This window comes from Oncorhynchus keta, unplaced genomic scaffold (assembly GCF_023373465.1).
Source record: "Oncorhynchus keta strain PuntledgeMale-10-30-2019 unplaced genomic scaffold, Oket_V2 Un_contig_21663_pilon_pilon, whole genome shotgun sequence".
In the NCBI taxonomy this organism is placed as follows: Eukaryota; Metazoa; Chordata; class Actinopteri; order Salmoniformes; family Salmonidae; genus Oncorhynchus; species Oncorhynchus keta.
In genome coordinates this window covers 22,501-50,447 of record NW_026282556.1, presented here as the reverse complement: position 1 = coordinate 50,447, position 27,947 = coordinate 22,501, and the positions used below count along the sequence as shown (strand labels likewise).

General features: G+C 47.9%; 1 protein-coding gene and 2 long non-coding RNA genes across 17 annotated transcripts in view; 2 read left to right on the top strand and 1 right to left on the bottom strand.

Annotated features, from left to right (window-relative positions):
- Positions 1-107: 107 nt before the first annotated feature.
- Positions 108-3,736, top strand: LOC127921197 (uncharacterized). 15 transcript variants are annotated; one of them, XR_008108331.1, is made up of 10 exons: positions 123-181; positions 277-428; positions 697-785; positions 1,243-1,331; positions 1,532-1,620; positions 1,816-1,904; positions 1,992-2,169; positions 2,257-2,345; positions 2,790-3,138; positions 3,491-3,594. It is a non-coding gene; the product is annotated as an uncharacterized LOC127921197 (long non-coding RNA). The 15 variants fall into 15 exon arrangements; XR_008108326.1 differs by lacking the exon at positions 277-428 and having other exon boundaries at positions 108-258; XR_008108333.1 differs by lacking the exon at positions 697-785.
- A 3,545-nt stretch (positions 3,737-7,281) lies between these two features.
- Positions 7,282-27,947, bottom strand: part of LOC127921198 (caspase recruitment domain-containing protein 11-like) — a 30,019-nt gene continuing 9,353 nt past the window's right edge. Inside the window, exons 4-9 of the mRNA XM_052504974.1 lie at positions 19,584-19,726; positions 17,644-17,823; positions 16,158-16,304; positions 13,263-13,388; positions 12,788-12,862; positions 7,282-7,378 (exon numbers count right to left, since the gene is read on the bottom strand). Coding sequence (XP_052360934.1) covers positions 7,328-7,378; positions 12,788-12,862; positions 13,263-13,388; positions 16,158-16,304; positions 17,644-17,823; positions 19,584-19,726 — 722 coding nt within the window. The 3' untranslated portion in view covers positions 7,282-7,327. The remainder of the gene's footprint in view (positions 7,379-12,787; positions 12,863-13,262; positions 13,389-16,157; positions 16,305-17,643; positions 17,824-19,583; positions 19,727-27,947) is intronic.
- LOC127921199 (uncharacterized) lies at positions 15,084-15,975 on the top strand. Its single transcript, XR_008108336.1, has 3 exons — positions 15,084-15,205; positions 15,472-15,653; positions 15,836-15,975. It is a non-coding gene; the product is annotated as an uncharacterized LOC127921199 (long non-coding RNA).

Below are 27,947 nucleotides of genomic sequence, written 5' to 3'. Positions count from 1 at the left end.
GTATGCTTCGTTCCAGTTACATGTGCTCCTATAGGGCGGCAGGGTAGCTAGTGGTTAGAGCGTTGGGCTGGTAACCGATAGGTTGTTATCACGGTAGGAGGCGTTCCCTCTCTTGCCCTGGGGCAGCAGGGTAGCCTAGTGGTTAGAGCGTTGGGCTAGTAACCGATAGGTTGTTATCACGGTAGGAGGCCGTTCCCTCTCTTGCCCTGGGGCAGCAGGGTAGCCTAGTGGTTAGAGCGTTGGGCTAGTAACCGATAGGTTGTTATCACGGTGGAGGCCGTTCCCTCTCTTGCCCTGGGGCAGCAGGGTAGCCTAGTGGTTAGAGCGTTGGGCTAGTAACCGATAGGTTGGTATCACGGCCGTTCCCTCTCTTGCCCTGGGGCAGCAGGGTAGCCTAGTGGTTAGAGCGTTGGGCTGGTAACCGATAGGTTGGTTATCACGGTAGGAGGCCGTTCCCTCTCTCTTGCCCTGGGGCAGCAGGGTAGCCTAGTGGTTAGAGCGTTGGGCTAGTAACCGATAGGTTGTTATCACGGTAGGAGGCGTTCCCTCTCTTGCCCTGGGGCAGCAGGGTAGCCTAGTGGTTAGAGCGTTGGGCTAGTAACCGATAGGTTGTTATCACGGTAGGAGGCCGTTCCTCTCTTGCCCTGGGGCAGCAGGGTAGCCTAGTGGTTAGAGCGTTGGGCTAGTAACCGATAGGTTGGTATCACGGTGGGAGGCCGTTCCCTCTCTTGCCCTGGGGCAGCAGGGTAGCCTAGTGGTTAGAGCGTTGGGCTAGTAACCGATAGGTTGTTATCACGGTAGGAGGCCGTTCCCTCTCTTGCCCTGGGGCAGCAGGGTAGCCTAGTGGTTAGAGCGTTGGGCTGTAACCGATAGGTTGTTATCACGGTGGGAGGCGTTCCCTCTCTTGCCCTGGGGCAGCAGGGTAGCCTAGTGGTTAGAGCGTTGGGCTAGTAACCGATAGGTTGTTATCACGGTAGGAGGCCGTTCCTCTCTTGCCCTGGGGCAGCAGGGTAGCCTAGTGGTTAGAGCGTTGGGCTAGTAACCGATAGGTTGTTATCACGGTAGGAGGCCGTTCCTCTCTTGCCCTGGGGCAGCAGGGTAGCCTAGTGGTTAGAGCGTTGGGCTGGTAACCGATAGGTTGTTATCACGGTAGGCAAACCGATAGGCCGATAGGTGTTCCCTCTCTTGCCCTGGGGCAGCAGGGTAGCCTAGTGGTTAGAGCGTTGGGCTAGTAACCGATAGGTTGTTATCACGGTAGGAGGCCGTTTCCTCTCTTGCCCTGGGGCAGCAGGGTAGCCTAGTGGTTAGAGCGTTGGGCTGGTAACCGATAGGTTGTTATCACGGTAGGAGGCTGTTCCCTCTTGCCCTGGGGCAGCAGGGTAGCCTAGTGGTTAGAGCGTTGGGCTGGTAACCGATAGGTTGTTATCACGGTAGGAGGTGGTTAGAGCGTTGGGCCAGTTCACGGTGGAGGCCTCTGCCCTGGGGCAGCAGGGTAGCCTAGTGGTTAGAGCGTTGGGCTGGTAACCGATAGGTTGTTATCACGGTAGGAGGCTGTTCCCTCTCTTGCCCTGGGGCAGCAGGGTAGCCTAGTGGTTAGAGCGTTGGGCTGGTAACCGATAGGTTGGTATCACGGTGGAGGCTGTTCCCTCTCTTGCCCTGGGGCAGCAGGGTAGCCTAGTGGTTAGAGCGTTGGGCTGGTAAATAACCGATAGGTTGGTATCACGGTAGGAGGCTGTTCCATCTCTTGCCCTGGGGCAGCAGGGTAGCCTAGTGGTTAGAGCGTTGGGCTGGGTTGGTAACGGTAGTAACCGATAGGTTGTTATCACGGTAGGAGGCTGTTCCCTCTCTTGCCCTGGGGCAGCAGGGTAGCCTAGTGGTTAGAGCGTTGGGCTAGTAACCGATAGGTTGGTATCACGAGGAGGCTGTTCCCTCTCTTGCCCTGGGGCAGCAGGGTAGCCTAGTGGTTAGAGCGTTGGGCTAGTAACCGATAGGTTGGTATCACGGTAGGAGGCTGTTCCCTCTCTTGCCCTGGGGCAGCAGGGTAGCCTAGTGGTTAGAGCGTTGGGCTAGTAACCGATAGGTTGGTATCACGGTAGGAGGCTGTTCCCTCTCTTGCCCTGGGGCAGCAGGGTAGCCTAGTGGTTAGAGCGTTGGGCTAGTAACCGATAGGTTGTTATCACGGTGGAGGCCGTTCCTCTCTTGCCCTGGGGCAGCAGGGTAGCCTAGTGGTTAGAGCGTTGGGCTGGTAACCGATAGGTTGGTATCACGGTAGGAGGCTGTTCCCTCTCTTGCCCTGGGGCAGCAGGGTAGCCTAGTGGTTAGAGCGTTGGGCTAGTAACCGATAGGTTGGTATCACGGTAGGAGGCTGTTCCCTCCCTTGCCCTGGGGCAGCAGGGTAGCCTAGTGGTTAGAGCGTTGGGCTAGTAACCGATAGGTTGTTATCACGGTGGGAGGCCGTTCCCTCTTGCCCTGGGGCAGCAGGGTAGCCTAGTGGTTAGAGCGTTGGGCTAGTAACCGATAGGTTGGTATCACGGTGGGGAGGCTGTTCCCTCTCTTGCCCTGGGGCAGCAGGGTAGCCTAGTGGTTAGAGCGTTGGGCTGGTAACCGATAGGTTGTTATCACGGTGGGGAGGCCGTTCCCTCTCTTGCCCTGGGGCAGCAGGGTAGCCTAGTGGTTAGAGCGTTGGGCTGGTAACCGATAGGTTGGTATCACGGTGGAGGCCGTTCCCTCTCTTGCCCTGGGGCAGCAGGGTAGCCTAGTGGTTAGAGCGTTGGGCTAGTAACCGATAGGTTGTTATCACGGTAGGAGGCTGTTCCCTCTCTTGCCCTGGGGCAGCAGGGTAGCCTAGTGGTTAGAGCGTTGGGCCGGTAACCGATAGGTTGGTATCACGGTAGGAGGCTGTTCCCTCTCTTGCCCTGGGGCAGCAGGGTAGCCTAGTGGTTAGAGCGTTGGGCCGGTAACCGATAGGTTGGTATCACGGTAGGAGGCCGTTCCCTCTCTTGCCCTGGGGCAGCAGGGTAGCCTAGTGGTTAGAGCGTTGGGCCGGTAACCGATAGGTTGTTATCACGGCCGTTCCCTCTCTTGCCCTGGGGCAGCAGGGTAGCCTAGTGGTTAGAGCGTTGGGCTAGTAACCGATAGGTTGGTATCACGGTAGAGGCTGTTCCCTCTCTTGCCCTGGGGCAGCAGGGTAGCCTAGTGGTTAGAGCGTTGGGCTAGTAACCGATAGGTTGGTATCACGGTAGGAGGCTGTTCCTCTCTTGCCCTGGGGCAGCAGGGTAGCCTAGTGGTTAGAGCGTTGGGCTAGTAACCGATAGGTTGTTATCACGGTGGGGAGGCCGTTCCTCTCTTGCCCTGGGGCAGCAGGGTAGCCTAGTGGTTAGAGCGTTGGGCTAGTAACCGATAGGTTGGTATCACGGTGGGAGGCCGTTCCCTCTTGCCCTGGGGCAGCAGGGTAGCCTAGTGGTTAGAGCGTTGGGCTGGTAACCGATAGGTTGTTATCACGGTGGGAGGCCGTTCCCTCTCTTGCCCTGGGGCAGCAGGGTAGCCTAGTGGTTAGAGCGTTGGGCTAGTAACCGATAGGTTGTTATCACGGTAGGAGGCCGTTCCTCTCTTGCCCTGGGGCAGCAGGGTAGCCTAGTGGTTAGAGCGTTGGGCTAGTAACCGATAGGTTGGTATCACGGCCGTTCCCTCTCTTGCCCTGGGGCAGCAGGGTAGCCTAGTGGTTAGAGCGTTGGGCCGGTAACCGATAGGTTGTTATCACGGCCGTTCCCTCTCTTGCCCTGGGGTTTATACTTGTAGAAACGCAATGTTCGGCAGTGGCCAACTACTTGACTTTGAGCCAATCAGAGAGCACGAACGTCCACTCAGGGGATCTCACTGGAGTGACAAGAAAAAGGGAAAGGAGGGTGCTTTTCCCAGGGTGCTCCTCCAGGGTGCTCCTCCCAGGGTGCTCCTCCCAGGGTGCTTTTCCCAGGGTGCTCCTCCCAGGGTACTTTTCCCAGGGTGCTCCTCCCAGGGTGCTCCTCCCAGGGTGCTCCTCCCAGGGTGCTTTTCCCAGGGTGCTCCTCCCAGGGTGCTCCTCCCAGGGTGCTCTTCCCAGGGTGCTCCTCCCAGGGTGCTCCTCCCAGGGTGCTCCTCCCAGGGTGCTCCTCCCAGGGTGCTTTTCCCAGGGTGCTCTTCCCAGGGTGCTCCTCCCAGGGTGCTTTTCCCAGGGTGCTCCTCCCAGGGTGCTCCTCCCATGGTGCTCCTCCCAGGGTGCTCCTCCCAGGGTGCTTTTCCCAGGGTGCTCCTCCCAGGGTGCTCCTCCCAGGGTGCTCCTCCCCTCTTTTTATCCAAAAACCAGACAACTTCATGTTGTTTTCAAGAGTCTTTACATATTTTACATCAAGCTACGGAGTTTGGTGCTTGAAGAAGGATTTGTGTTAGGTTTTATAATGTGCACTAGCTCATTACATTAGTTAGCTAGCTAATATTAGCTTGCTAATTGAACCAGGAAGTTCCACACACACTTCATATGAAACCAATGAGCTGGTGAGTGCAGCAAAATGCACAAAACACAAAGTGCTGTACCAAGCTAGCTATCTAACAAGATGATGAAGAAATAATTTAATTCACTCTCCATTATCCCATACTGTCAGTGCCAGTTCGCTTGCTAGCTAATGTTAGCTTAACGGTTAGCATCACCATTTGCCAGTTGCACAAAGTAGCTAGCTTCTCCACAGACTCTCGGCAGCTTACAGGCAGCTGCTTCATTCAAGACAAAATATTTAAGTTGCTTTGAACGGGGTATGGTAGTAGGTGCCAGGTGCACCGGTTTGAACGGGGTATGGTAGTAGGTGCCAGGTGCACCGGTTTGAACGGGGTATGGTAGTAGGTGCCAGGTGCACCGGTTTGAACGGGGTATGGTAGTAGGTGCCAGGTGCACCGGTTTGAACGGGGTATGGTAGTAGGTGCCAGGTGCACCGGTTTGAACGGGGTATGGTAGTAGGTGCCAGGTGCACCGGTTTGAACGGGGTATGGTAGTAGGTGCCAGGTGCACCGGTTTGAACGGGGTATGGTAGTAGGTGCCAGGTGCACCGGTTTGAACGGGGTATGGTAGTAGGTGCCAGGTGCACCGGTTTGAACGGGGTATGGTAGTAGGTGCCAGGTGCACCGGTTTGTGTCAAGAACTGCAACACTGCTGGGTTTTTCATGCTTCCTGTGTGTATCAAGAATGGTCCACCACTCAATGGACATCCAGCCAACTGTGTTAAACATTGGAGTCATCATGGGCCAGCATCCCACCTTGTAGAGTCCATGCCACAACGAATTGAGGCTGTTCTGAGGGTAAAATGGGGAGGCATCAGAGAGTTGGAGGGGGTTAACAGCGTTGATGTTGAGGAAGGAGATGAGGCATCTGTCAATGTTGTGGGGTGAGTATGAGGGAAGAGAGACATGAAGGATCTTGTTGTCAGACTATGGGAACGGGGAGGGGGTCAGACTGTGGGAACGGGGAGAACAGGGCTCCGGGCAGCCGAGCGGAAATGGAGGAAAACTCGCCTCCCTGCGGACCTGGCATCCTTTCACTCCCTCCTCTCTACATTTTCCTCCTCTGTCTCTGCTGCTAAAGCCACTTTCTACCATTCTAAATTCCAAGCATCTGCCTCTAACCCTAGGAAGCTCTTTGCCACCTTCTCCTCCCTCCTGAATCCCCCCCCCCCCTCCCTCTCTGCAGATGACTTCGTCAACCATTTTGAAAAGAAGGTCGACGACATCCGATCCTCGTTGCTAAGTCAAACGACACCGCTGGTTCTGCTCACACTGCCCTACCCTATGCTCTGACCTCTTTCTCCCCTCTCTCTCCAGATGAAATCTCGCGTCTTGTGACGGCCGGCCGCCCAACAACCTGCCCGCTTGACCCTATCCCCTCCTCTCTTCTCCAGACCATTTCCGGAGACCTTCTCCCTTACCTCACCTCGCTCATCAACTCATCCCTGACCGCTGGCTACGTCCCTCCCGTCTTCAAGAGAGCGAGAGTTGCACCCCTTCTGAAAAACCTACACTCGATCCCTCCGATGTCAACAACTACAGACCAGTATCCCTTCTCTCTTTTCTCTCCAAAACTCTTGAGCGTGCCGTCCTTGGCCAGCTCTACCGCTATCTCTCTCAGAATGACCTTCTTGATCCAAATCAGTCAGGTTTCAAGACTAGTCATTCAACTGAGACTGCTCTTCTCTGTATCACGGAGGCGCTCCGCACTGCTAAAGCTAACTCTCTCTCCTCTGCTCTCATCCTTCTAGACCTATCGGCTGCCTTCGATACTGTGAACCATCAGATCCTCCTCTCCACCCTCTCCGAGTTGGGCATCTCCGGCGCGGCCCACGCTTGATTGCGTCCTACCTGACAGGTCGCTCCTACCAGGTGGCGTGGCGAGAATCTGTCTCCTCACCACGCGCTCTCACCACTGGTGTCCCCCAGGGCTCTGTTCTAGGCCCTCTCTTATTCTCGCTATACACCAAGTCACTTGGCTCTGTCATAACCTCACATGGTATCTCCTATCATTGCTATGCAGACGACACACAATTAATCTTCTCCTTTCCCCCTTCTGATGACCAGGTGGCGAATCGCATCTCTGCATGTCTGGCAGACATATCAGTGTGGATGACGGATCACCACCTCAAGCTGAACCTCAGCAAGACGGAGCTCCTCTTCCTCCCGGGAAGGACTGCCCGTTCCATGATCTCGCCATCACGGTTGACAACTCCATTGTGTCCTCCTCCCAGAGCGCTAAGAACCTTGGCGTGATCCTGGACAACACCCTGACGTTCTCAACTAACATCAAGGCGGTGTCCCGTTCCTGTAGGTTCATGCTCTACAACATCCGCAGAGTACGACCCTGCCTCACACAGGAAGCGGCGCAGGTCCTAATCCAGGCACTTGTCATCTCCCGTCTTGATTACTGCAACTCGCTGTTGGCTGGGCTCCCTGCCTGTGCCATTAAACCCCTACAACTCATCCAGAACGCCGCAGCCCGTCTGGTGTTCAACCTTCCCAAGTTCTCTCACGTCACCCCGCTCCTCCGCTCTCTCCACTGGCTTCCAGTTGAAGCTCGCATCCGCTACAAGACCATGGTGCTTGCCTACGGAGCTGTGAGGGGAACGGCACCTCAGTACCTCCAGGCTCTGATCAGGCCCTACACCCAAACAAGGGCACTGCGTTCATCCACCTCTGGCCTGCTCGCCTCCCTACCACTGAGGAAGTACAGTTCCCGCTCAGCCCAGTCAAAACTGTTCGCTGCTCTGGCCCCCAGTGGTGGAACAAACTCCCTCACGACGCCAGGACAGCGGAGTCAATCACCACCTTCCGGAGACACCTGAAACCCCACCTCTTCAAGGAATATCTAGGATAGGGTAAGTAAGGGTAAGTAATCCTTCTCACCCCCTTCTCCCAAAAAAATATTTAGATGCAAGTGGCTGTTCCACTGGATGTCATAAGGTGTATGCACCAATTTGTAAGTCGCTCTGGATAAGAGCGTCTGCTAAATGACTTAAATGTAAATGTAAATGGGGAGGGAGTCAGACTGTGGGAACAGGGAGGGAGTCAGACTATGGGAACGGGGAGGGGGTCAGACTGTGGGAACGGGGAGGGAGTCAGACTGTGGGAACAGGGAGGAGTCAGACTATGGGAACGGGGAGGGGGTCAGACTGTGGGAACGGGGAGGGAGTCAGACTGTGGGAACAGGGAGGGGGTCAGACTGTGGGAACGGGGAGGGGGTCAGACTGTGGGAACAGGGAGGGGGTCAGACTGTGGGAACGGGGAGGGGGTTAGACTGTGGGAACAGGGAGGGGGTCAGACTGTGGGAACAGGGAGGGAGTCAGACTGTGGGAACAGGGAGGGGGTCAGACTGTGGGAACAGGGAGGGGGTCAGACTGTGGGAACGGGGAGGGAGTCAGACTGTGGGAACAGGGAGGGAGTCAGACTATGGGAACGGGGAGGGGGTCAGACTGTGGGAACGGGGAGGGAGTCAGACTGTGGGAACAGGGAGGGGGTCAGACTGTGGGAACGGGGAGGGGGTCAGACTGTGGGAACAGGGAGGGGTCAGACTGTGGGAACGGGGAGGGGTTAGACTGTGGGAACAGGGAGGGGGTCAGACTGTGGGAACAGGGAGGGAGTCAGACTGTGGGAACAGGGAGGGGGTCAGACTGTGGGAACAGGGAGGGGTCAGACTGTGGGAACGGGAGGGAGTCAGACTGTGGGAACAGGGAGGGGGTCAGACTGTGGGAACAGGGAGGGGGTCAGACTGTAGGAACAGGGAGGGGGTCAGACTGTGGGAACAGGGAGGGGGTCAGACTGAAGGAACAGGGAGGGAGTCAGACTGTGGGAACAGGGAGGGGGTCAGACTGTGGGAACGGGGAGGGAGTCAGACTGTGGGAACAGGGAGGGGGTCAGACTGTGGGAACAGGGAGGGGGTCAGACTGTGGGAACAGGGCGGGGGTCAGACTGTGGGAACAGGCAGGGGGTCAGACTGTGGGAACAGGGAGGGAGTCAGACTGTGGGAACAGGGAGGGGGTCAGACTGTGGGAACAGGGAGGGGGTCAGACTGTGGGAACAGGGAGGGGGTCCGACTGTGGGAACAGGCAGGGAGGGGGTCAGACTGTGGGAACAGGGAGGGAGTCAGACTGTGGGAACAGGGAGGGGGTCAGACTGTGGGAACAGGGAGGGGGTCAGACTGTGGGAACAGGGAGGGAGTCAGACTGGGAACAGGGAGGGAGTCAGACTGAAGGAACAGGGAGGGAGTCAGACTGTGGGAACAGGGAGGGGGTCAGACTGTGGGAACAGGGAGGGGGTCCGACTGTGGGAACAGGGAGGGGGTCAGACTGTGGGAACAGGGAGGGGGTCAGACTGAAGGAACAGGGAGGGGGTCAGACTGTGGGAACAGGGAGGGGGTCAGACTGAAGGAACAGGGAGGGGGTCAGACTGGGAACAAGGGGGGTCAGACTGTGGGAACAGGGAGGGGGTCAGACTGAGGGAACAGGGAGGGGGTCAGACTGTGGGAACAGGGAGGGGGTCAGACTGAAGGAACAGGGAGGGAGTCAGGCTGTGGGAACAGGGAGGGGGTCAGACTGTGGGAACAGGGAGGGAGTCAGACTGTGGGAACAGGGAGGGGGTCAGACTGTGGGAACAGGGAGGGGTCAGGCTGTGGGAACAGGGAGGGGGTCAGGCTGTGGGAACAGGGAGGGGATCAGACTGTGGGAACAGGGAGGGAGTCAGGCTGTGGGAACAGGGAGGGGTCAGACTGTGGGAACAGGGAGGGGGTCAGACTGTGGGAACAGGGAGGGGGTCAGACTGTGGGAACAGGGAGGGGTACTAGAACACACTAGCTAGGTTGTAACAGTCCCACAGTAACCCTAACCCTAGCTAGCTAGGTTGTAACAGTCCCACAGTAACCCTAACCCAAGCTAGCTAGGTTGTAACAGTCCCACAGTAACCCTAACCCTAACCAAAGCTAGCTAGGTTGTAACAGTCCCACAGTAACCCTAGCTAGCTAGGTTGTAACAGTCCCACAGTAACCCTAACCCTAGCTAGCTAGGTTGTAACAGTCCCACAGTAACCCTAACCCTAGCTAGCTAGGTTGTAACAGTCCCACAGTAACCCTAACCCTAGCTAGCTAGGTTGTAACAGTCCCACAGTAACCCCAACCCTAGGTAGCTAGGTTGTACCAGTCCCACAGTAACCCTAACCCTAACCCTAGCTAGCTAGGTTGTAACAGTCCCACAGTAACCCTAACCCTAACCAAAGCTAGCTAGGTTGTAACAGTCCCACAGTAACCCTAACCCAGCTAGCTAGGTTGTAACAGTCCCACAGTAACCCTAACCCTAACCAAAGCTAGCTAGGTTGTAACAGTCCCACAGTAACCCTAACCCTAACCCAAGCTAGCTAGGTTGTAACAGTCCCACAGTAACCTTAACCCAAGCTAGCGAGGTTGTAACAGTCCCACAGTAACCCTAACCCAAGCAAGCTAGGTTGTAACAGTCCCACAGTAACCCTAACCCAAGCTAACTAGGTTGTAACAGTCCCACAGTAACCCTAACCCAATCTAGCTAGGTTGTAAATGTCCCACAGTAACCGTAACCCAAGCTAGCTAGGTTGTAACAGTCCCACAGTAACCCTAACCCTAGCTAGCTAGGTTGTAACAGTCCCACAGTAACCCTAACCCAAGCTAGCTAGGTTGTAAATGTCCCACAGTAACCCTAACCCAAGCTAGCTAGGTTGTAACAGTCCCACAGTAACCCTAACCCAAGCTAGCTAGGTTGTAACAGTCCCACAGTAACCCTAACCCAAGCTAACTAGGTTGTAACAGTCCCACAGTAACCCTAACCCTAGCTAGCTAGGTTGTAACAGTCCCACAGTAACCCCAACCCTAGCTAGCTAGGTTGTAACAGTCCCACAGTAACCCTAACCCAAGCTAGCTAGGTTGTAACAGTCCCACAGTAACCCTAACCCAAGCTAACTAGGTTGTAACAGTCCCACAGTAACCCTAACCCAAGCTAACTAGGTTGTAACAGTCCCACAGTAACCCTAACCCTAGCCAGCTAGGTTGTAACAGTCCCACAGTAACCCCAACCCTAGCTAGCTAGGTTGTTACAGTCCCACAGTAACCCTAACCCTAACCCAAGCTAGCTAGGTTGTAACAGTCCCACAGTAACCCTAACCCAAGCTAGCTAGGTTGTAACAGTCCCACAGTAACCCTAACCAAAGCTAGCTAGGTTGTAACAGTCCCACAGTAACCCTAACCCAAGCTAGCTAGGTTGTAACAGTCCCACAGTAACCCTAACCCAAGCTAGCTAGGTTGTAACAGTCCCACAGTAACCCTAACCCAAGCTAGCTAGGTTGTAACAGTCCCACAGTAACCTTAACCCAAGCTAGCTAGGTTGTAACAGTCCCACAGTAACCCTAACCCAAGCTAGCTAGGTTGTAACAGTCCCACAGTAACCCTAACTCAAGCTAGCTAGGTTGTAAATGTCCCACAGTAAACCTAACCCAAGCTAGCTAGGTTGTACCTTGTATCCTTTTCCCTCTCGCTCTCATCTAACACCTCCCACACTGCCCCTACTCGGATGGTATCGCGCCGTCCCAACCTTCGCTCTCTCTCCCCCGCTACTCTCTCCTCTTCCATCCTATCATCTCTTCCCTCTGCTCAAACTTTCTCCAACCTATCTCCTGATTCTGCCTCCTCAACCCTCCTCTCCTCCCTTACTGCATCCTTTGACTCCCTATGTCCCCTATCCTCCAGGCCGGCTCGGTCCTCCCCTCCCGCTCCGTGGCTGGACGACTCATTGCGAGCTCACAGAACAGGGCTCCGGGCAGCCGAGCGGAAATGGAGGAAAACTCGCATCCCTGCGGACCTGGCATCCTTTCACTCCCTCCTCTCTACATTTTCCTCCTCTGTCTCTGCTGCTAAAGCCATTTTCTACCACTCTAAATTCCAAGCATCTGCCTCTAACCCTAGGAAGCTCTTTGCCACCTTCTCCTCACTCCTGAATCCTCCTCCTCCTCCCCCCCCTCCTCCCTCTCTGCAGATGACTTCGTCAACCATTTTGAAAAGAAGGTCGACGACATCCGATCCTCGTTTGCTAAGTCAAACGGCACCGCTGGTTCTGCTCACACTGCCCTACCCTGTGCTCTGACCTCTTTCTCCCCTCTCTCTCCAGATGAAATCTCGCGTCTTGTGACGGCCGGCCGCCCAACAACCTGCCCGCTTGACCCTATCCCCTCCTCTCTTCTCCAGAGCATTTCCGGAGACCTTCTCCCTTACCTCACCTCGCTCATCAACTCATCCCTGACCGCTGGCTACGTCCCTTCCGTCCTCAAGAGAGCGAGAGTTGCACCCCTTCTGAAAAAACCTACACTCAATCCCTCCGATGTCAACAACTACAGATCCCACAGTAACCCTAACCCAAGCTAGCTAGGTTGTAACAGTCCCACAGTAACCCTAACCCAAGCTAGCTAGGTTGTAACAGTCCCACAGTAACCCTAACCCAAGCTAACTAGGTTGTAACAGTCCCACAGTAACCCTAACCCAAGCTAGCTAGGTTGTAACAGTCCCACAGTAACCCTAACCCAAGCTAACTAGGTTGTAACAGTCCCACAGTAACCCTAACCCTAGCTAGCTAGGTTGTAACAGTCCCACAGTAACCCTAACCCTAGCTAGCTAGGTTGTAACACTCCCACAGTAACCCTAACCCTAACCCAAGCTAGTGTAACGGATGTGAAACGGCTAGCTTAGTTAGCGGTGTGCGCTAAATAGCGTTTCAATCGGTTACGTCACTTGCTCTGAGACCTTGAAGTAGTAGTTCCCCTTGCTCTGCAAGGGCCGCGGCTTTTGTGGAGCGATGGGTAACGATGCTTCCCCCGTGACTGTTGTCCTCTTCCAGAAGGTCCTATGGTCTCTTCCCTATGGGCAAACCTTCTTAAACCTATCTCCTGATTCTGTTACACTAGCTAGGTTGTAACAGTCCCACAGTAACCCTAACCCAAGCTAGCTAGGTTGTAAATGTCCCACAGTAACCTTAACCCAAGCTAGCTAGGTTGTAACAGTCCCACAGTAACCCTAACCCTAACCCAAGCTAGCTAGGTTGTAACAGTCCCACAGTAACCCTAACCCAAGCTAGCTAGGTTGTAAATGTCCCACAATTCCAGGAGGAGTTTACTTCACAAAACAACTGGCGAAAAGTAGACAAAACAAATACTTCAGGAAAACAAACAACTCAAGTTCATGAGTAAATACTGTTCGCTAACTCTAACTCACCTGTTTCCTGTACTTGTCTTTATCAACCAGACCCTGAGAGAATTGGTGCTGGGCTTCATCTCTGGCTCGGAACGCCTGCACACACACACACACACACACACACGATCATTATACAGCTGGAGGAAGTGGAGAAGGAGAGAGACCAGGTAACACACACACACACACACACACACACACTGTTTACAATGCTTGACACAAGATGTCTCTGTTATTGTTGTTGTTGTCTGCGTGTGTGTGTCTGTGTCTCTCTCTCTCTGTGTGTGTGTGTGTGTGTGTGTGTGTGTGTGTGTGTGTGTGTGTGTGTGTGTGTGTGTGTGTGTGTGTGTGTGTGTGTGTTACCTGGTCTCTCTCCTTCTCCACTTCCTCCAGCTGTATAATGATGGTGTGTGTGTGTGTGTGTGTGTGTGTGTGTGTGTGTGTGTGTGTGTGTGTGTGTGTGTGTGTGTGTGTGTGTGTGTGTGTGTGTGTGTGTTACCTGGTCTCTCTCCTTCTCCACCTCCTCCAGCTGTATAATGATGGTGTTCATCCTGTTTCTGTACATCTCACAGTCCTTCTGTAGTGTAGAGCTCCTGAGCTCCAGATCCTCTTTCTCCTCAAGGTACTAGACACACACACACATACACACACACACACACACACACACACATACACACACACACGTCAGGATCAGGGACTAGGGGTCGATTCACAATTCAGAAATGACACAGACAGAAGTCAAGTAGACTCAGTCGATTCAACTTAAATATCAACCAGATGCAGGATTTCTAGTAAACTCAACACTAGATTCTAATTCGCTCAGCACTAGATTATAATTCGCTCAGCACTAGATTATAATTCGCTCAGGACTAGATTCTAATTCGCTCAACACTAGATTCTAATTCGCTCAACCCTAGATTCTAATTCGCTCAGCTCTAGATTCTAATTCGCTCAGCGCTAGATTCTAATTCGCTCAGCGCTAGATTCTAATTCGCTCATCGCTAGATTCTAATTCGCTCAGCGCTAGATTCTAATTCGCTCAGCACTAGATTCTAACTCGCTCAGCACTAGATTCTAATTCGCTCAGCACTAGATTCTAATTCGCTCAGCACTAGATTCTAATTCGCTCAACACTAGATTCTAATTCGCTCAGCACTAGATTCTAATTCGCTCAGCACTAGATTCTAATTCGCTCAGCACTAGATTCTAATTCGCTCAGCACTAGATTCTAATTCGCTCAGCACTAGATTCTAATTCGCTCAGCACTAGATTCTAATTTGCTCAGCACTAGATTCTAATTCGCTCAGCACTAGATTCTAATTCACTCAGCACTAGATTCTAATTCGCTCAGCACTAGATTCTAATTCACTCAACACTATATTCTAATTCGCTCAGCACTAGATTCTAATTCGCTCAGCACTAGATTCTAATTCGCTCAGCACTAGATTCTAATTCGCTCAGCACTAGATTCTAATTCGCTCAGCACTAGATTCTAATTCGCTCAAAATTGTTCCATCTGTGAGGTGCACTTTTCAAACGAACTTGTTGAGTGAAATTACTAATTCATGTTTGCTCAATGCTACTCAAAACCACACCCATCATTATCATATTTCCCAGCATTCTGTATTGCAGGTTGATTTTCAGAATTGTTTGTTTCAATACCTGTACTGTTTTATATTCATTGACTGCTTGATTAGTCTTGCGCTACAAAAGGTAAACAACACACTGTATTTCTAAACTAATCCAATCTGTTGGTAGTTGCACATATAGTACCTGTTACTGAGACGGTTGATCCAGTTCAGATGAATGAAGTAGTCTCATTAGTCAATCTTCCCTACCCCGGCAGTCATTCTGAATGCAGTTGTCAATTGTTGGATAACCTCAGTCTGGCTGTATTCCAGTAGGAATTACACATCACTTTGCAAGCCATAAATATGTGACTTGCAGGCTTGATGTGGCTTGTAAACCAGGAGTTTCAGAACACTGTTAGGGTGTGACTAGGCTCTCAAAGGAAGGCCTTATGATACAATATACTGTATGTCATGTACTGTATGTAATGTATGTATTGTCATAATTCATATTGAGAATGTACAGTATATTGGTTCAGAAATAGAAATCCTACTGCAGCTGGTTGCCTTGATATTTTGAGTTTGCTCAACATCTTTTTTCCCCGGTGTGTGTGTATAACCTAATACTACTATAATACTACTATAATAACCTTGTCTCGTAGCTCCTCCGCCTGCCGTATCTCCTCATGCAGGTTGTACAGTAATACTACTATAGTACTACTATAATACTACTATAATAACCTTGTCTCGTAGCTCCTCCGCCTGCCGTATCTCCTCATGCAGGTTGTACAGTAATACTACTATAGTACTACTATAATACTACTATAATAACCTTGTCTCGTAGCTCCTCCGCCTGCCGTATCTCCTCATGCAGGTTGTACAGTAATACTACTATAGTACTACTATAATACTACTATAATAACCTTGTCTCGTAGCTCCTCCGCCTGCCGTATCTCCTCATGCAGGTTATACAGTAATACTACTATAGTACTACTATAATACTACTATAATAACCTTGTCTCGTAGCTCCTCCGCCTGCCGTATCTCCTCATGCAGGTTGTACAGTAATACTACTATAGTACTACTATAATACTACTATAATAACCTTGTCTCGTAGCTCCTCTGCATCTCCTCATGCAGGTTATACAGTAATACTACTATAGTACTACTATAATACTACTATAATAACCTTGTCTCGTAGCTCCTCCGCCTGCCGTATCTCCTCATGCAGGTTGTACAGTAATACTACTATAGTACTACTATAATACTACTATAATAACCTTGTCTCGTAGCTCCTCCGCCTGCCGTATCTCCTCATGCAGGTTATACAGTAATACTACTATAGTACTACTATAATACTACTATAATAACCTTGTCTCGTAGCTCCTCCGCCTGCCGTATCTCCTCATGCAGGTTGTACAGTAATACTACTATAGTACTACTATAATACTACTATAATAACCTTGTCTCGCAGCTCCTCCGCCTGCCGTATCTCCTCATGCAGGTTGTACAGTAATACTACTATAGTACTACTATAATACTACTATAATAACCTTGTCTCGTAGCTCCTCCGCCTGCCGTATCTCCTCATGCAGGTTATACAGTAATACTACTATAGTACTACTATAATACTACTATAATAACCTTGTCTCGTAGCTCCTCAGCCTGCCGTATCTCCCCATGCAGGTTGTACAGTAATACTACTATAGTACTACTATAATACTACTATAATAACCTTGTCTCGTAGCTCCTCAGCCTGCCGTATCTCCTCATGCAGGTTGTACAGTAATACTACTATAGTACTACTATAATACTACTATAATAACCTTGTCTCGTAGCTCCTCCGCCTGCCGTATCTCCTCATGCAGGTTATACAGTCTGTTGACCAGGTCTTGTCTGTCTTCTAACGCCTCCTGGCGGTCGTGTTCCAGAATGTCCAGGATCGCCTTGTCAGACGCAGGCAGAGGCCCTGGCTACACATGCACACACACAAACACACACACGCACACGCACGCACACACACACACACACACACACATGCACACAAACACACACATGCACACACACGTGCACACACACGTGCACACACACACACACACATCCAGGGGAGAAAGTAGAATGAATGCATCATTTGGATTCCCAAAGTTAAATAAATAAAGGTTATAGGCTAAGGGTTAAGTGTTAGGGGTTAGGGTTATGGGTAAGGGTTATGGGTAGGGGTTAAGGGTAGGGGTTAAGGTTTAGGGTTAAGGGGTTTGGGTTAAGAGTTTGGGGTTGGGGGTTTGGGGTTAGTGGTTAAGGGTTATGGGTAGGGGTTAAGGGTAGGGGTTAAGGGTTAAGGGTAGGGGTTAGGGGTTAAGGGTTAAGGGTAGGGGTTAGGGGTTGGGGGTTTGTGGTTAAGGGTTATGGGTATGGGTTAAGGGTAGGGGTTACGGGTAGGGGTCAAGGGTAGGGGTTAAGGGTTAGGGTTAGGGGTTAAGGATTATAGGTAGGGGTTAAGGGTAGGGGTTAAGGATTATGGGTAGGGGTTAAGGGTTCAGGGTCGGTGTTAGGGGGTAGGGGTAAAGGGGTTATGGGTAGGGGTTTGCGTTAAGAGTTTGGAGTTGTGGTAAGGGTTAAGGGTTATGGGTAAGGGTTGAGGGTTACGGGTAGGAGTTAGGGGTTAAGGGTAGGGTTTGGGTTAAGAGTTTGGGGTTGGGGGTTAAGGGTAGGGGTTTGGGTTAAGAGTTAGGGGTTGGGGATTAGGGGTTAGGGGTTAAGAGTTTGGGTTTGGGGTTGGGGTTAGGGTTTGGGGTTGGGGGTTAGTGGTTAGGGTTAAGGGTAGGAGTTTGAGTTAAGAGTTAGGGTTTAAGGGTTTGGGGGTAGGGGTTAGGGGTTAAGGATTGGGTTTGGGGGTTAGGGTGAAGGGTTTGGGGTTGGGGGTTAAGGGTTTGGGTTAAGGGTAGGGGTTTGGGTTAAGAGTTAGGGTTTGGGGGTAGGGGTTAAGGGTTGGGGTTAAGGGTAGAGGTTAAGGGTTAGGGATTTGGGTTAGGGGTGAGGGGTTAATGGTTGAGGGTAGGGCTTTGGGTTAGGGGTTGGGGGTTAGATGTTAGGTCTTAGGGTTAAGGGTATGTGTTAGGGGTTAAGGGTAGGGGTTAGGGTTAAGGGTATGTGTTAGGGATTAAGAGTTAAGGGTAGGTGTTAGGGTAGGGGTTAAGGGTTGGGTACCTGTATGATAGGGTTAGGGTTAAGGGTAGGGGTTAGGGTTAAGGGTATGTGTTAGGGATTAAGAGTTAAGGGTAGGTGTTAGGGTTAAGGGTTAGGGTTGGGTACCTGTATGATAGATTGCAGCTCCTGCAGTTTGATCTTCAGAACCTCGTTCTCTCTCTCCAGTTCGAAGATCTGTTCTTTTCTCGGTCGGTTCTCGATGTCGTTCTTCAGTTTCAGACTCTGTTTTCTCTCCATCTTACATTCTTCCTCTAGCTTGTTTAGTCTGTGTTTCAGCTGGTCGATCTAATATAATAATGATAATAATAATTATATAATAATAATAATGTAATAATATAATAATGATTATAATAATATAATGATTATAATAATATAATGATTATAATAATATAATAATGATAGTAATATAATAATACTATAATAATAATACTATAATAATAATAATATAATAATGATAGTAATATAATAATAATAATAATACTATAATTATAATATAATAATGATAATAATATAATAATAATAATATAATAATAATAATAATAATATATAATAATAATATATAATATAATAATGATAATAATATAATAATAATAATATAATAATAATATAATAATGATAGTAATATAATAATACTATAATAATAATAATATAATAATGATAATAATAATATAATAATGATAGTAATATAATAATAATGTAATAATATAATGATAATAATAATATAATAATGATAGTAATATAATAATAATGTAATAATATAATGATAATATAATGATGTAATAATATAATAATGATAGTAATATAATAATACTATAATAATAATATAATAATAATAATAATATAATAATAATAATAATATAATAATAATATAATAATGATAGTAATATAATAATAATAATATAATAATAATATAATAATGATAATAATAATATAATAATGATAGTAATATAATAATACTAATAATTATAATATAATAATAATAATATAATAATAATATAATAATGATAATAATAATATAATAATGATAGTAATATAATAATAATAATATTATTATAATAATAATGTAATAATACTATAATAATAATATAATAATATCACTATAATAATTATAATTATAATAATAATAATATCATTATAATATAATAATAATAATATAATAATAATATAATTGTAATATAATATAATAATAATAATAATATCATTATAATATAATAATGATAATAATATAAGAATTATAATTATAATATAATAATGATATAAGAATTATAATTATAATATAATTATAATATCATAATAATAATAATTACACTCCTCTAGCTTGTTTAGTCTGTGTTTCAGCTGGTCGATCTAATATAATAATAATAATTACACTCCTCTAGCTTGTTTAGTCTGTGTTTCAGCTGGTCGATCTAATATAATAATAATAATTACACTCCTCTAGCTTGTTTAGTCTGTGTTTCAGCTGGTCGATCTAATATAATAATAATAATTACACTCCTCTAGCTTGTTTAGTCTGTGTTTCAGCTGGTCGATCTAATATAATAATAATAATTACACTCCTCTAGCTTGTTTAGTCTGTGTTTCAGCTGGTCGATCTAATATAATAATAATAATTACACTCCTCTAGCTTGTTTAGTCTGTGTTTCAGCTGGTCGATCTAATATAATAATAATAATTACACTCCTCTAGCTTGTTTAGTCTGTGTTTCAGCTGGTCGATCTAATATAATAATAATAATTACACTCCTCTAGCTTGTTTAGTCTGTGTTTCAGCTGGTCGATCTAATATAATAATAATAATTACACTCCTCTAGCTTGTTTAGTCTGTGTTTCAGCTGGTCGATCTAATATAATAATAATAATATACAGAGGGACTGAAGCTGTTTAATCTTCACAAAGAGAGATGAGGTGTGTGTGTGTGTGTGTGTGTGTGTGTGTGTGTGTGTGTGTGTGTGTGTGTGTGTGTGTGTGTGTGTGTGTGTGTGTGTGTGTGTGTGTGTGTGTGTGTGTGTGTGTGTGTGTGTGTGTGTGTGTGTGTGTGTGTACCTCCAGCTGCAGGTCCCTGCTCCTCATCACAGCCATGTTCTTCTCCTCGCTGGCGTTCTGCATGGCCAGTTTATAGTTCTCATCCTTCACCCTCAGTAGCTCATCATTGTAGTTGTTCCTATCTTCCTTCATCTTGTTGTATCCTGGAATATACAGTACCAGTCAAAAGGACACATCTACTCATTCAAAAAAAAAATTCTACTATTTTCAACAATGTAGAATATTAGTGAAGACATTAAACTATGAAATAGCATATATGGATTAAAAAATATATATATTTTATATTTAGATTCTTCACAGTAGCCACCCTTTGCCTTGATGACAGCTTTGCACACTCTTGGCATTCTCTCAACCAGCTTCACCTGGAATGCTTTTCAAACAGCCTTGAAGGAGTTCCCATATATTTTTAGCACTTGTTGGCTGCTTTTCCTTCACTCTGCGATCCAACTCATCCCAAAACATCTCATTTGGGTTGAGGTTGGGTGATTGTGGAGGCCAGGGCATCTGATGCAGCACTCCATCACTCTCCATCTTGTTCAAATAGCCCCCACACCATCACATGGTGGCATACTGCTGGAGAATGCTGTGGTAGCCATGCTGGTTGAGTGTGCCTTGAATTCTAAATAAATAATGACATTGTCACCAGCAAAGCACCCCCACACCACCACACCTCCTCCTCCATGCTTCACGACGGGAACCACACGTGCGGAGATCATCCGTTCACCTACTCTGCGTCTCACAAAGACACAGAGGTTGGAAACAAAAATCTCAAATTTGTCATAAGACCAAAGGACAGATTTCCACTGCTTGTGTTTCTTGGCCCAAGTCTCTTCTTATTATTGATGCCCTTTTGTAGTGGTTTCTTTGCAGCAATTCGATCATGAAGGCCATGCAGTCTCCTCTGAACAGTTGATGTTGGGATGTGTCTGTTACTGGAACTCTGTGAACCATTTATTTGGGCTGCAATCTGAGGTGCAGGTAACCCTGTGTCTTCCTTTTCTGTCCTCATGAGAGTCAATTTCATCATAGTGTTTGATGGTTTTTGCAACTGCGCTTGAATAAACTTTCAAAGTTCTTAACATTTTCCAGATTGACTGACGTTGTGTTTTCTGTAAAGACCTTAATGATCACTGTTTTACAGCCTGTGTTCATAATGGCTGCTCAGTGAAACCACCTGTCCTGACTTGTCATAGACGCTTGCCAAAAAATCAGCTTGATCTGAAGAAAACGCTTGGACCATCTTTATTGATATTTTCAGTTAACAAATACGCAGCCATAAAGGAAAATGGGAATTTAAAACAGGTTCCTGGTTCGACCGTGATCTGGTTACACCTCCTCAAGAATTATATTTGGCAAATTGCTCAGAACTAGAATTGTCACGTTCTGACCACAGTTCTGTTATTTTATTCTTTGTTTTAGTATGGTCAGGGCGTGAGTTGGGGTGGGCAGTCTGTTTGTTTTAGTATGGTCAGGGCGTGAGTTGGGGTGGGCAGTCTGTTTGTTTTAGTATGGTCAGGGCGTGAGTTGGGGTGGGCAGTCTGTTTGTTTTAGTATGGTCAGGGCGTGAGTTGGGGTGGGCAGTCTATGTTTGTTTTAGTATGGTCAGGGCGTGAGTTGGGGTGGGCAGTCTGTTTGTTTTAGTATGGTCAGAGCGTGAGTTGGGGTGGGCAGTCTGTTTGTTTTAGTATGGTCAGGGAGTGAGTTGGGGTGGGCAGTCTATGTTTGTTTTAGTATGGTCAGGGAGTGAGTTGGGGTGGGCAGTCTGTTTGTTTTAGTATGGTCAGGGCGTGAGTTGGGGTGGGCAGTCTGTTTGTTTTAGTATGGTCAGGGCGTGAGTTGGGGTGGGCAGTCTGTTTGTTTTAGTATGGTCAGGGCGTGAGTTGGGGTGGGCAGTCTGTTTGTTTTAGTATGGTCAGGGCGTGAGTTGGGGTGGGCAGTCTGTTTGTTTTAGTATGGTCAGGGCGTGAGTTGGGGTGGGCAGTCTGTTTGTTTTAGTATGGTCAGGGCGTGAGTTGGGGTGGGCAGTCTGTTTGTTTTAGTATGGTCAGGGAGTGAGTTGGGGTGGGCAGTCTATGTTTGTTTTAGTATGGTCAGGGAGTGAGTTGGGGTGGGCAGTCTGTTTGTTTTAGTATGGTCAGGTCGTGAGTTGGGGTGGGCAGTCTGTTTGTTTTAGTATGGTCAGGGAGTGAGTTGGGGTGGGCAGTCTGTTTGTTTTAGTATGGTCAGGTCGTGAGTTGGGGTGGGCAGTCTGTTTGTTTTAGTATGGTCAGGGCGTGAGTTGGGGTGGGCAGTCTGTTTGTTTTAGTATGGTCAGGGCGTGAGTTGGGGTGGGCAGTCTGTTTGTTTTAGTATGGTCAGGGAGTGAGTTGGGGTGGGCAGTCTATGTTTGTTTTAGTATGGTCAGGGAGTGAGTTACTGGGCAGTCTGTTTGTTTTAGTATGGTCAGGGCGTGAGTTGGGGTGGGCAGTCTGTTTGTTTTAGTATGGTCAGGGCGTGAGTTGGGGTGGGCAGTCTGTTTGTTTTAGTATGGTCAGGGCGTGAGTTGGGGTGGGCAGTCTGTTTGTTTTAGTATGGTCAGGGCGTGAGTTGGGGTGGGCAGTCTATGTTTGTTTTAGTATGGTCAGGCGTGAGTTGGGGTGGGCAGTCTGTTTGTTTTAGTATGGTCAGATAAGTTGGGGTGGGCAGTCTGTTTGTTTTAGTATGGTCAGGGCGTGAGTTGGGGTGGGCAGTCTGTTTGTTTTATATGGTCAGACAGTCTGTTTGTTTTAGTATGGTCAGGGAGTGAGTTGGGGTGGGCAGTCTATGTTTGTTTTAGTATGGTCAGGGAGTGAGTTGGGGTGGGCAGTCTGTTTGTTTTAGTATGGTCAGGGCGTGGTTGGGGTGGGCAGTCTGTTTGTTTTAGTATGGTCAGGGCGTGAGTTGGGGTGGGCACCTGTTTGTTTTAGTATGGTCAGGGCGTGAGTTGGGGTGGGCAGTCTATGTTTGTTTTAAAAATCAGGGCGTGAGTTGGGGTGGGCAGTCTGTTTGTTTTAGTATGGTCAGAGCGTGAGTTGGGGTGGGCAGTCTGTTTGTTTTAGTATATTTTGGGCAGTCTGTTTGTTTTAGTATGGTCAGAGCGTGAGTTGGGGTGGGCAGTCTGTTTGTTTTAGTATGGTCAGGGAGTGAGTTGGGGTGGGCAGTCTATGTTTGTTTTAGTATGGTCAGGGAGTGAGTTAAAAACAGTCTGTTTGTTTTAGTATGGTCAGGGCGTGAGTTGGGGTGGGCAGTCTGGTTTTAGTATGGTCAGGGCGTGAGTTGGGGTGGGCAGTCTGTTTGTTTTAGTATGGTCAGGGCGTGAGTTGGGGTGGGCAGTCTGTTTGTTTTAGTATGGTCAGGGCGTGAGTTGGGGTGGGCAGTCTGTTTGTTTTAGTATGGTCAGGGCGTGAGTTGGGGTGGGCAGTCTGTTTGTTTTAGTATGGTCAGGGCGTGAGTTGGGGTGGGCAGTCTGTTTGTTTTAGTATGGTCAGGGCGTGAGTTGGGGTGGGCAGTCTGTTTGTTTTAGTATGGTCAGGCGTGAGTTGGGGTGGGCAGTCTGTTTGTTTTTAGTATGGTCAGGTCGTGAGTTGGGGTGGGCAGTCTGTTTGTTTTAGTATGGTCAGGGAGTGAGTTGGGGTGGGCAGTCTGTTTGTTTTAGTATGTCAGGTTGAGTTTTCTGTTTGTTTTAGTATGGTCAGGGCGTGAGTTGGGGTGGGCAGTCTGTTTGTTTTAGTATGGTCAGGGCGTGAGTTGGGGTGGGCAGTCTGTTTGTTTTAGTATGGTCAGGGAGTGAGTTGGGGTGGGCAGTCTATGTTTGTTTTAGTATGGTCAGGGAGTGAGTTGGGGTGGGCAGTCTGTTTGTTTTAGTATGGTCAGGGCGTGAGTTGGGGTGGGCAGTCTGTTTGTTTTAGTATGGTCAGGGCGTGAGTTGGGGTGGGCAGTCTGTTTGTTTTAGTATGGTCAGGGCGTGAGTTGGGGTGGGCAGTCTGTTTGTTTTAGTATGGTCAGGGCGTGAGTTGGGGTGGGCAGTCTATGTTTGTTTTAGTATGGTCAGGTCGTGAGTTGGGGTGGGCAGTCTGTTTGTTTTAGTATGGTCAGGTCGTGAGTTGGGGTGGGCAGTCTGTTTGTTTTAGTATGGTCAGGTCGTGAGTTGGGGTGGGCAGTCTATGTTTGTTTTAGTATGGTCAGGGCGTGAGTTGGGGTGGGCAGTCTGTTTGTTTTAGTATGGTCAGGGCGTGAGTTGGGGTGGGCAGTCTATGTTTGTTTTTAGTATGGTCAGGGCGTGAGTTGGGGTGGGCAGTCTGTTTGTTTTAGTATGGTCAGGTCGTGAGTTGGGGTGGGCAGTCTGTTTGTTTTAGTATGGTCAGGTCGTGAGTTGGGGTGGGCAGTCTGTTTGTTTTAGTATGGTCAGGGCGTGAGTTGGGGTGGGCAGTCTGTTTGTTTTAGTATGGTCAGGGCGTGAGTTGGGGTGGGCAGTCTGTTTGTTTTAGTATGGTCAGGGCGTGAGTTGGGGTGGGCAGTCTGTTTGTTTTAGTATGGTCAGGGCGTGAGTTGGGGTGGGCAGTCTGTTTGTTTTAGTATGGTCAGGGCGTGAGTTGGGGTGGGCAGTCTGTTTGTTTTAGTATGGTCAGGGCGTGAGTTGGGGTGGGCAGTCTGTTTGTTTTAGTATGGTCAGGGCATGAGTTGGGGTGGGCAGTCTATGTTTGTTTTAGTATGGTCAGGGCGTGAGTTGGGGTGGGCAGTCTGTTTGTTTTAGTATGGTCAGGTCGTGAGTTGGGGTGGGCAGTCTGTTTGTTTTAGTATGGTCAGGGCGTGAGTTGGGGTGGGCAGTCTGTTTGTTTTAGTATGGTCAGGGCGTGTTTGTCTGTTTGTTTTAGTATGGTCAGGGCGTGAGTTGGGGTGGGCAGTCTGTTTGTTTTAGTATGGTCAGGGCGTGAGTTGGGGTGGGCAGTCTGTTTGTTTTAGTATGGTCAGGGCGTGAGTTGGGGTGGGCAGTCTGTTTGTTTTAGTATGGTCAGGGCGTGAGTTGGGGTGGGCAGTCTGTTTGTTTTAGTATGGTCAGGGCGTGAGTTGGGGTGGGCAGTCTGTTTGTTTTAGTATGGTCAGGGCGTGAGTTGGGGTGGGCAGTCTATGTTTGTTTTAGTATGGTCAGGGCGTGAGTTGGGGTGGGCAGTCTGTTTGTTTTAGTATGGTCAGGGCGTGAGTTGGGGTGGGCAGTCTGTTTGTTTTAGTATGGTCAGGGCGTGAGTTGGGGTGGGCAGTCTGTTTGTTTTAGTATGGTCAGGGCGTGAGTTTGGGTGGGCAGTCTATGTGTGTTTTTCTATGTTGGTTTTTGTGTTCGGCCTAGTATGGTTCTCAATCAGAGGCAGGTGTCGTTAGTTGTCTCTGATTGAGAATCATACTTAGGTTGCCTGGTTGTCTCTGATTGAGAATCATACTTAGGTTGCCTGGTTGTCTCTGATTGCGAATCATACTTAGGTTGCCTGGTTGTCTCTGATTGAGAATCATACTTAGGTTGCCTGGTTGTCTCTGATTGAGAATCATACTTAGGTTGCCTGGTTGTCTCTGATTGAGAATCATACTTAGGTAGCCTGGTTGTCTCTGATTGAGAATCATACTTAGGTTGCCTGGTTGTCTCTGATTGAGAATCATACTTAGGTTGCCTGGTTGTCTCTGATTGAGAATCATACTTAGGTTGCCTGGTTGTCTCTGATTGAGAATCATACTTAGGTAGCCTGGTTGTCTCTGATTGAGAATCATACTTAGGTTGCCTGGTTGTCTCTGATTGAGAATCATACTTAGGTTGCCTGGTTGTCTCTGATTGAGAATCATACTTAGGTTGCCTGGTTGTCTCTGATTGAGAATCATACTTAGGTAGCCTGGTTGTCTCTGATTGAGAATCATACTTAGGTTGCCTGGTTGTCTCTGATTGAGAATCATACTTAGGTTGCCTGGTTGTCTCTGATTGAGAATCATACTTAGGTTGCCTGGTTGTCTCTGATTGAGATTCATACTTAGGTTGCCTGGTTGTCTCTGATTGAGAATCATACTTAGGTTGCCTGGTTGTCTCTGATTGAGAATCATACTTAGGTAGCCTGGTTGTCTCTGATTGAGAATCATACTTAGGTTGCCTGGTTGTCTCTGATTGAGAATCATACTTAGGTTGCCTGGTTGTCTCTGATTGAGAATCATACTTAGGTTGCCTGGTTGTCTCTGATTGAGAATCATACTTAGGTAGCCTGGTTGTCTCTGATTGAGAATCATACTTAGGTTGCCTGGTTGTCTCTGATTGAGAATCATACTTAGGTTGCCTGGTTGTCTCTGATTGAGAATCATACTTAGGTTGCCTGGTTGTCTCTGATTGAGAATCATACTTAGGTAGCCTGGTTGTCTCTGATTGAGAATCATACTTAGGTTGCCTGGTTGTCTCTGATTGAGAATCATACTTAGGTTGCCTGGTTGTCTCTGATTGAGAATCATACTTAGGTAGCCTGGTTGTCTCTGATTGAGAATCATACTTAGGTTGCCTGGTTGTCTCTGATTGAGAATCATACTTAGGTAGCCTGGTTGTCTCTGATTGAGAATCATACTTAGGTAGCCTGGTTGTCTCTGATTGAGAATCATACTTAGGTAGCCTGGTTGTCTCTGATTGAGAATCATACTTAGGTAGCCTGGTTGTCTCTGATTGAGAATCATACGTAGGTAGCCTGGTTGTCTCTGATTGAGAATCATACTTAGGTAGCCTGGTTGTCTCTGATTGAGAATCATACTTAGGTAGCCTGGTTGTCTCTGATTGAGAATCATACTTAGGTAGCCTGGTTGTCTCTGATTGAGAATCATACTTAGGTAGCCTGGTTGTCTCTGATTGAGAATCATACTTAGGTAGCCTGGTTGTCTCTGATTGAGAATCATACTTAGGTAGCCTGGTTGTCTCTGATTGAGAATCATACTTAGGTTGCCTGGTTGTCTCTGATTGAGAATCATACTTAGGTAGCCTGGTTGTCTCTGATTGAGAATCATACTTAGGTAGCCTGGTTGTCTCTGATTGAGAATCATACTTAGGTAGCCTGGTTGTCTCTGATTGAGAATCATACTTAGGTAGCCTGGTTGTCTCTGATTGAGAATCATACTTAGGTAGCCTGGTTGTCTCTGATTGAGAATCATACTTAGGTAGCCTGGTTGTCTCTGATTGAGAACCATACTTAGGTAGCCTGGTTGTCTCTGATTGAGAATCATACTTAGGTAGCCTGGTTGTCTCTGATTGAGAATCATACTTAGGTAGCCTGGTTGTCTCTGATTGAGAATCATACTTAGGTAGCCTGGTTTCCCTGTTGGTTTGTGGGTGTTTGTTTTCCGTGTGAGTGTTTGGTCCTGTTTCGGTTTTGTATATTTCGCGTTTATTGTTTTGTATTTCAGTGTTCAGTTCGTTTCATTAAACATCATGAACACTTACCACGCTGCGCTTTGGTCCGATCCTTACTCCTCCTCAGACGAAGAGGAGGAAAACCCTTACACGAATACTCAGGCTGACTTGTTCAGGCAAATGAGAAATAAGGGCACTATCCAGAAGGCCAAAGTTAGTTACTTTAAGGAGCAGTTCTCTTGAGCGGCAGAGGCAAGGTGCAATAGATGGCATAAAATACAGTATATACATATGATATGAGTAATGTAAGATATTAAACATTATTAAAGTGTCATTATTTACTAACTTCATAAGGTTAGGGGCAGTATCCTGAATTTCGGAGAGTCTGGCGTGCCCAGAGTAAACTGCCTCTTACTCAGGCCCAGATGCTAGGATATGCATATAATTGGTAGATTTTGATAGAAAACACTCAAATTTCTAAAACTGTTCAAATCATTTCTATGAGTATAACAGAACTGATATGGCAGGTGAAAACCAGAGGAAAATCCATTCAGGAAATGGGATTTTTGACCTCCTTCATTTACATGCTTTGCTATGGAACAATGAAAGGAATAACTCCCAGATTGCAGTTCCTATGGCTTCCACTAGATGTCAACAGTCTTTAGACATGGTTTCAGGCTTGTTTTATGAAAAAAAAAACAAGAATAAGACTTTTTGGCAAGTGTCCACTTCCACTGTCACGATGACTGTGTGCACGCTGTAAGGTTGTTTTCCTTTCTATTGAATACGCTACTGTCCGGTTGAAATATGATCAATTATATAGATATTTGAGAAACTACGGATTAATTAGAAACATTGTTTGACTTGTTTTGACGAACTTTACCGGTACTATTAGGATGTATTCGTCTGCATGTCTTCAACGCCATTGAGCCAGTGGACTGAACAGAACAAGCCAACAAAACTGGGATATAGAGAGGGACTTTATC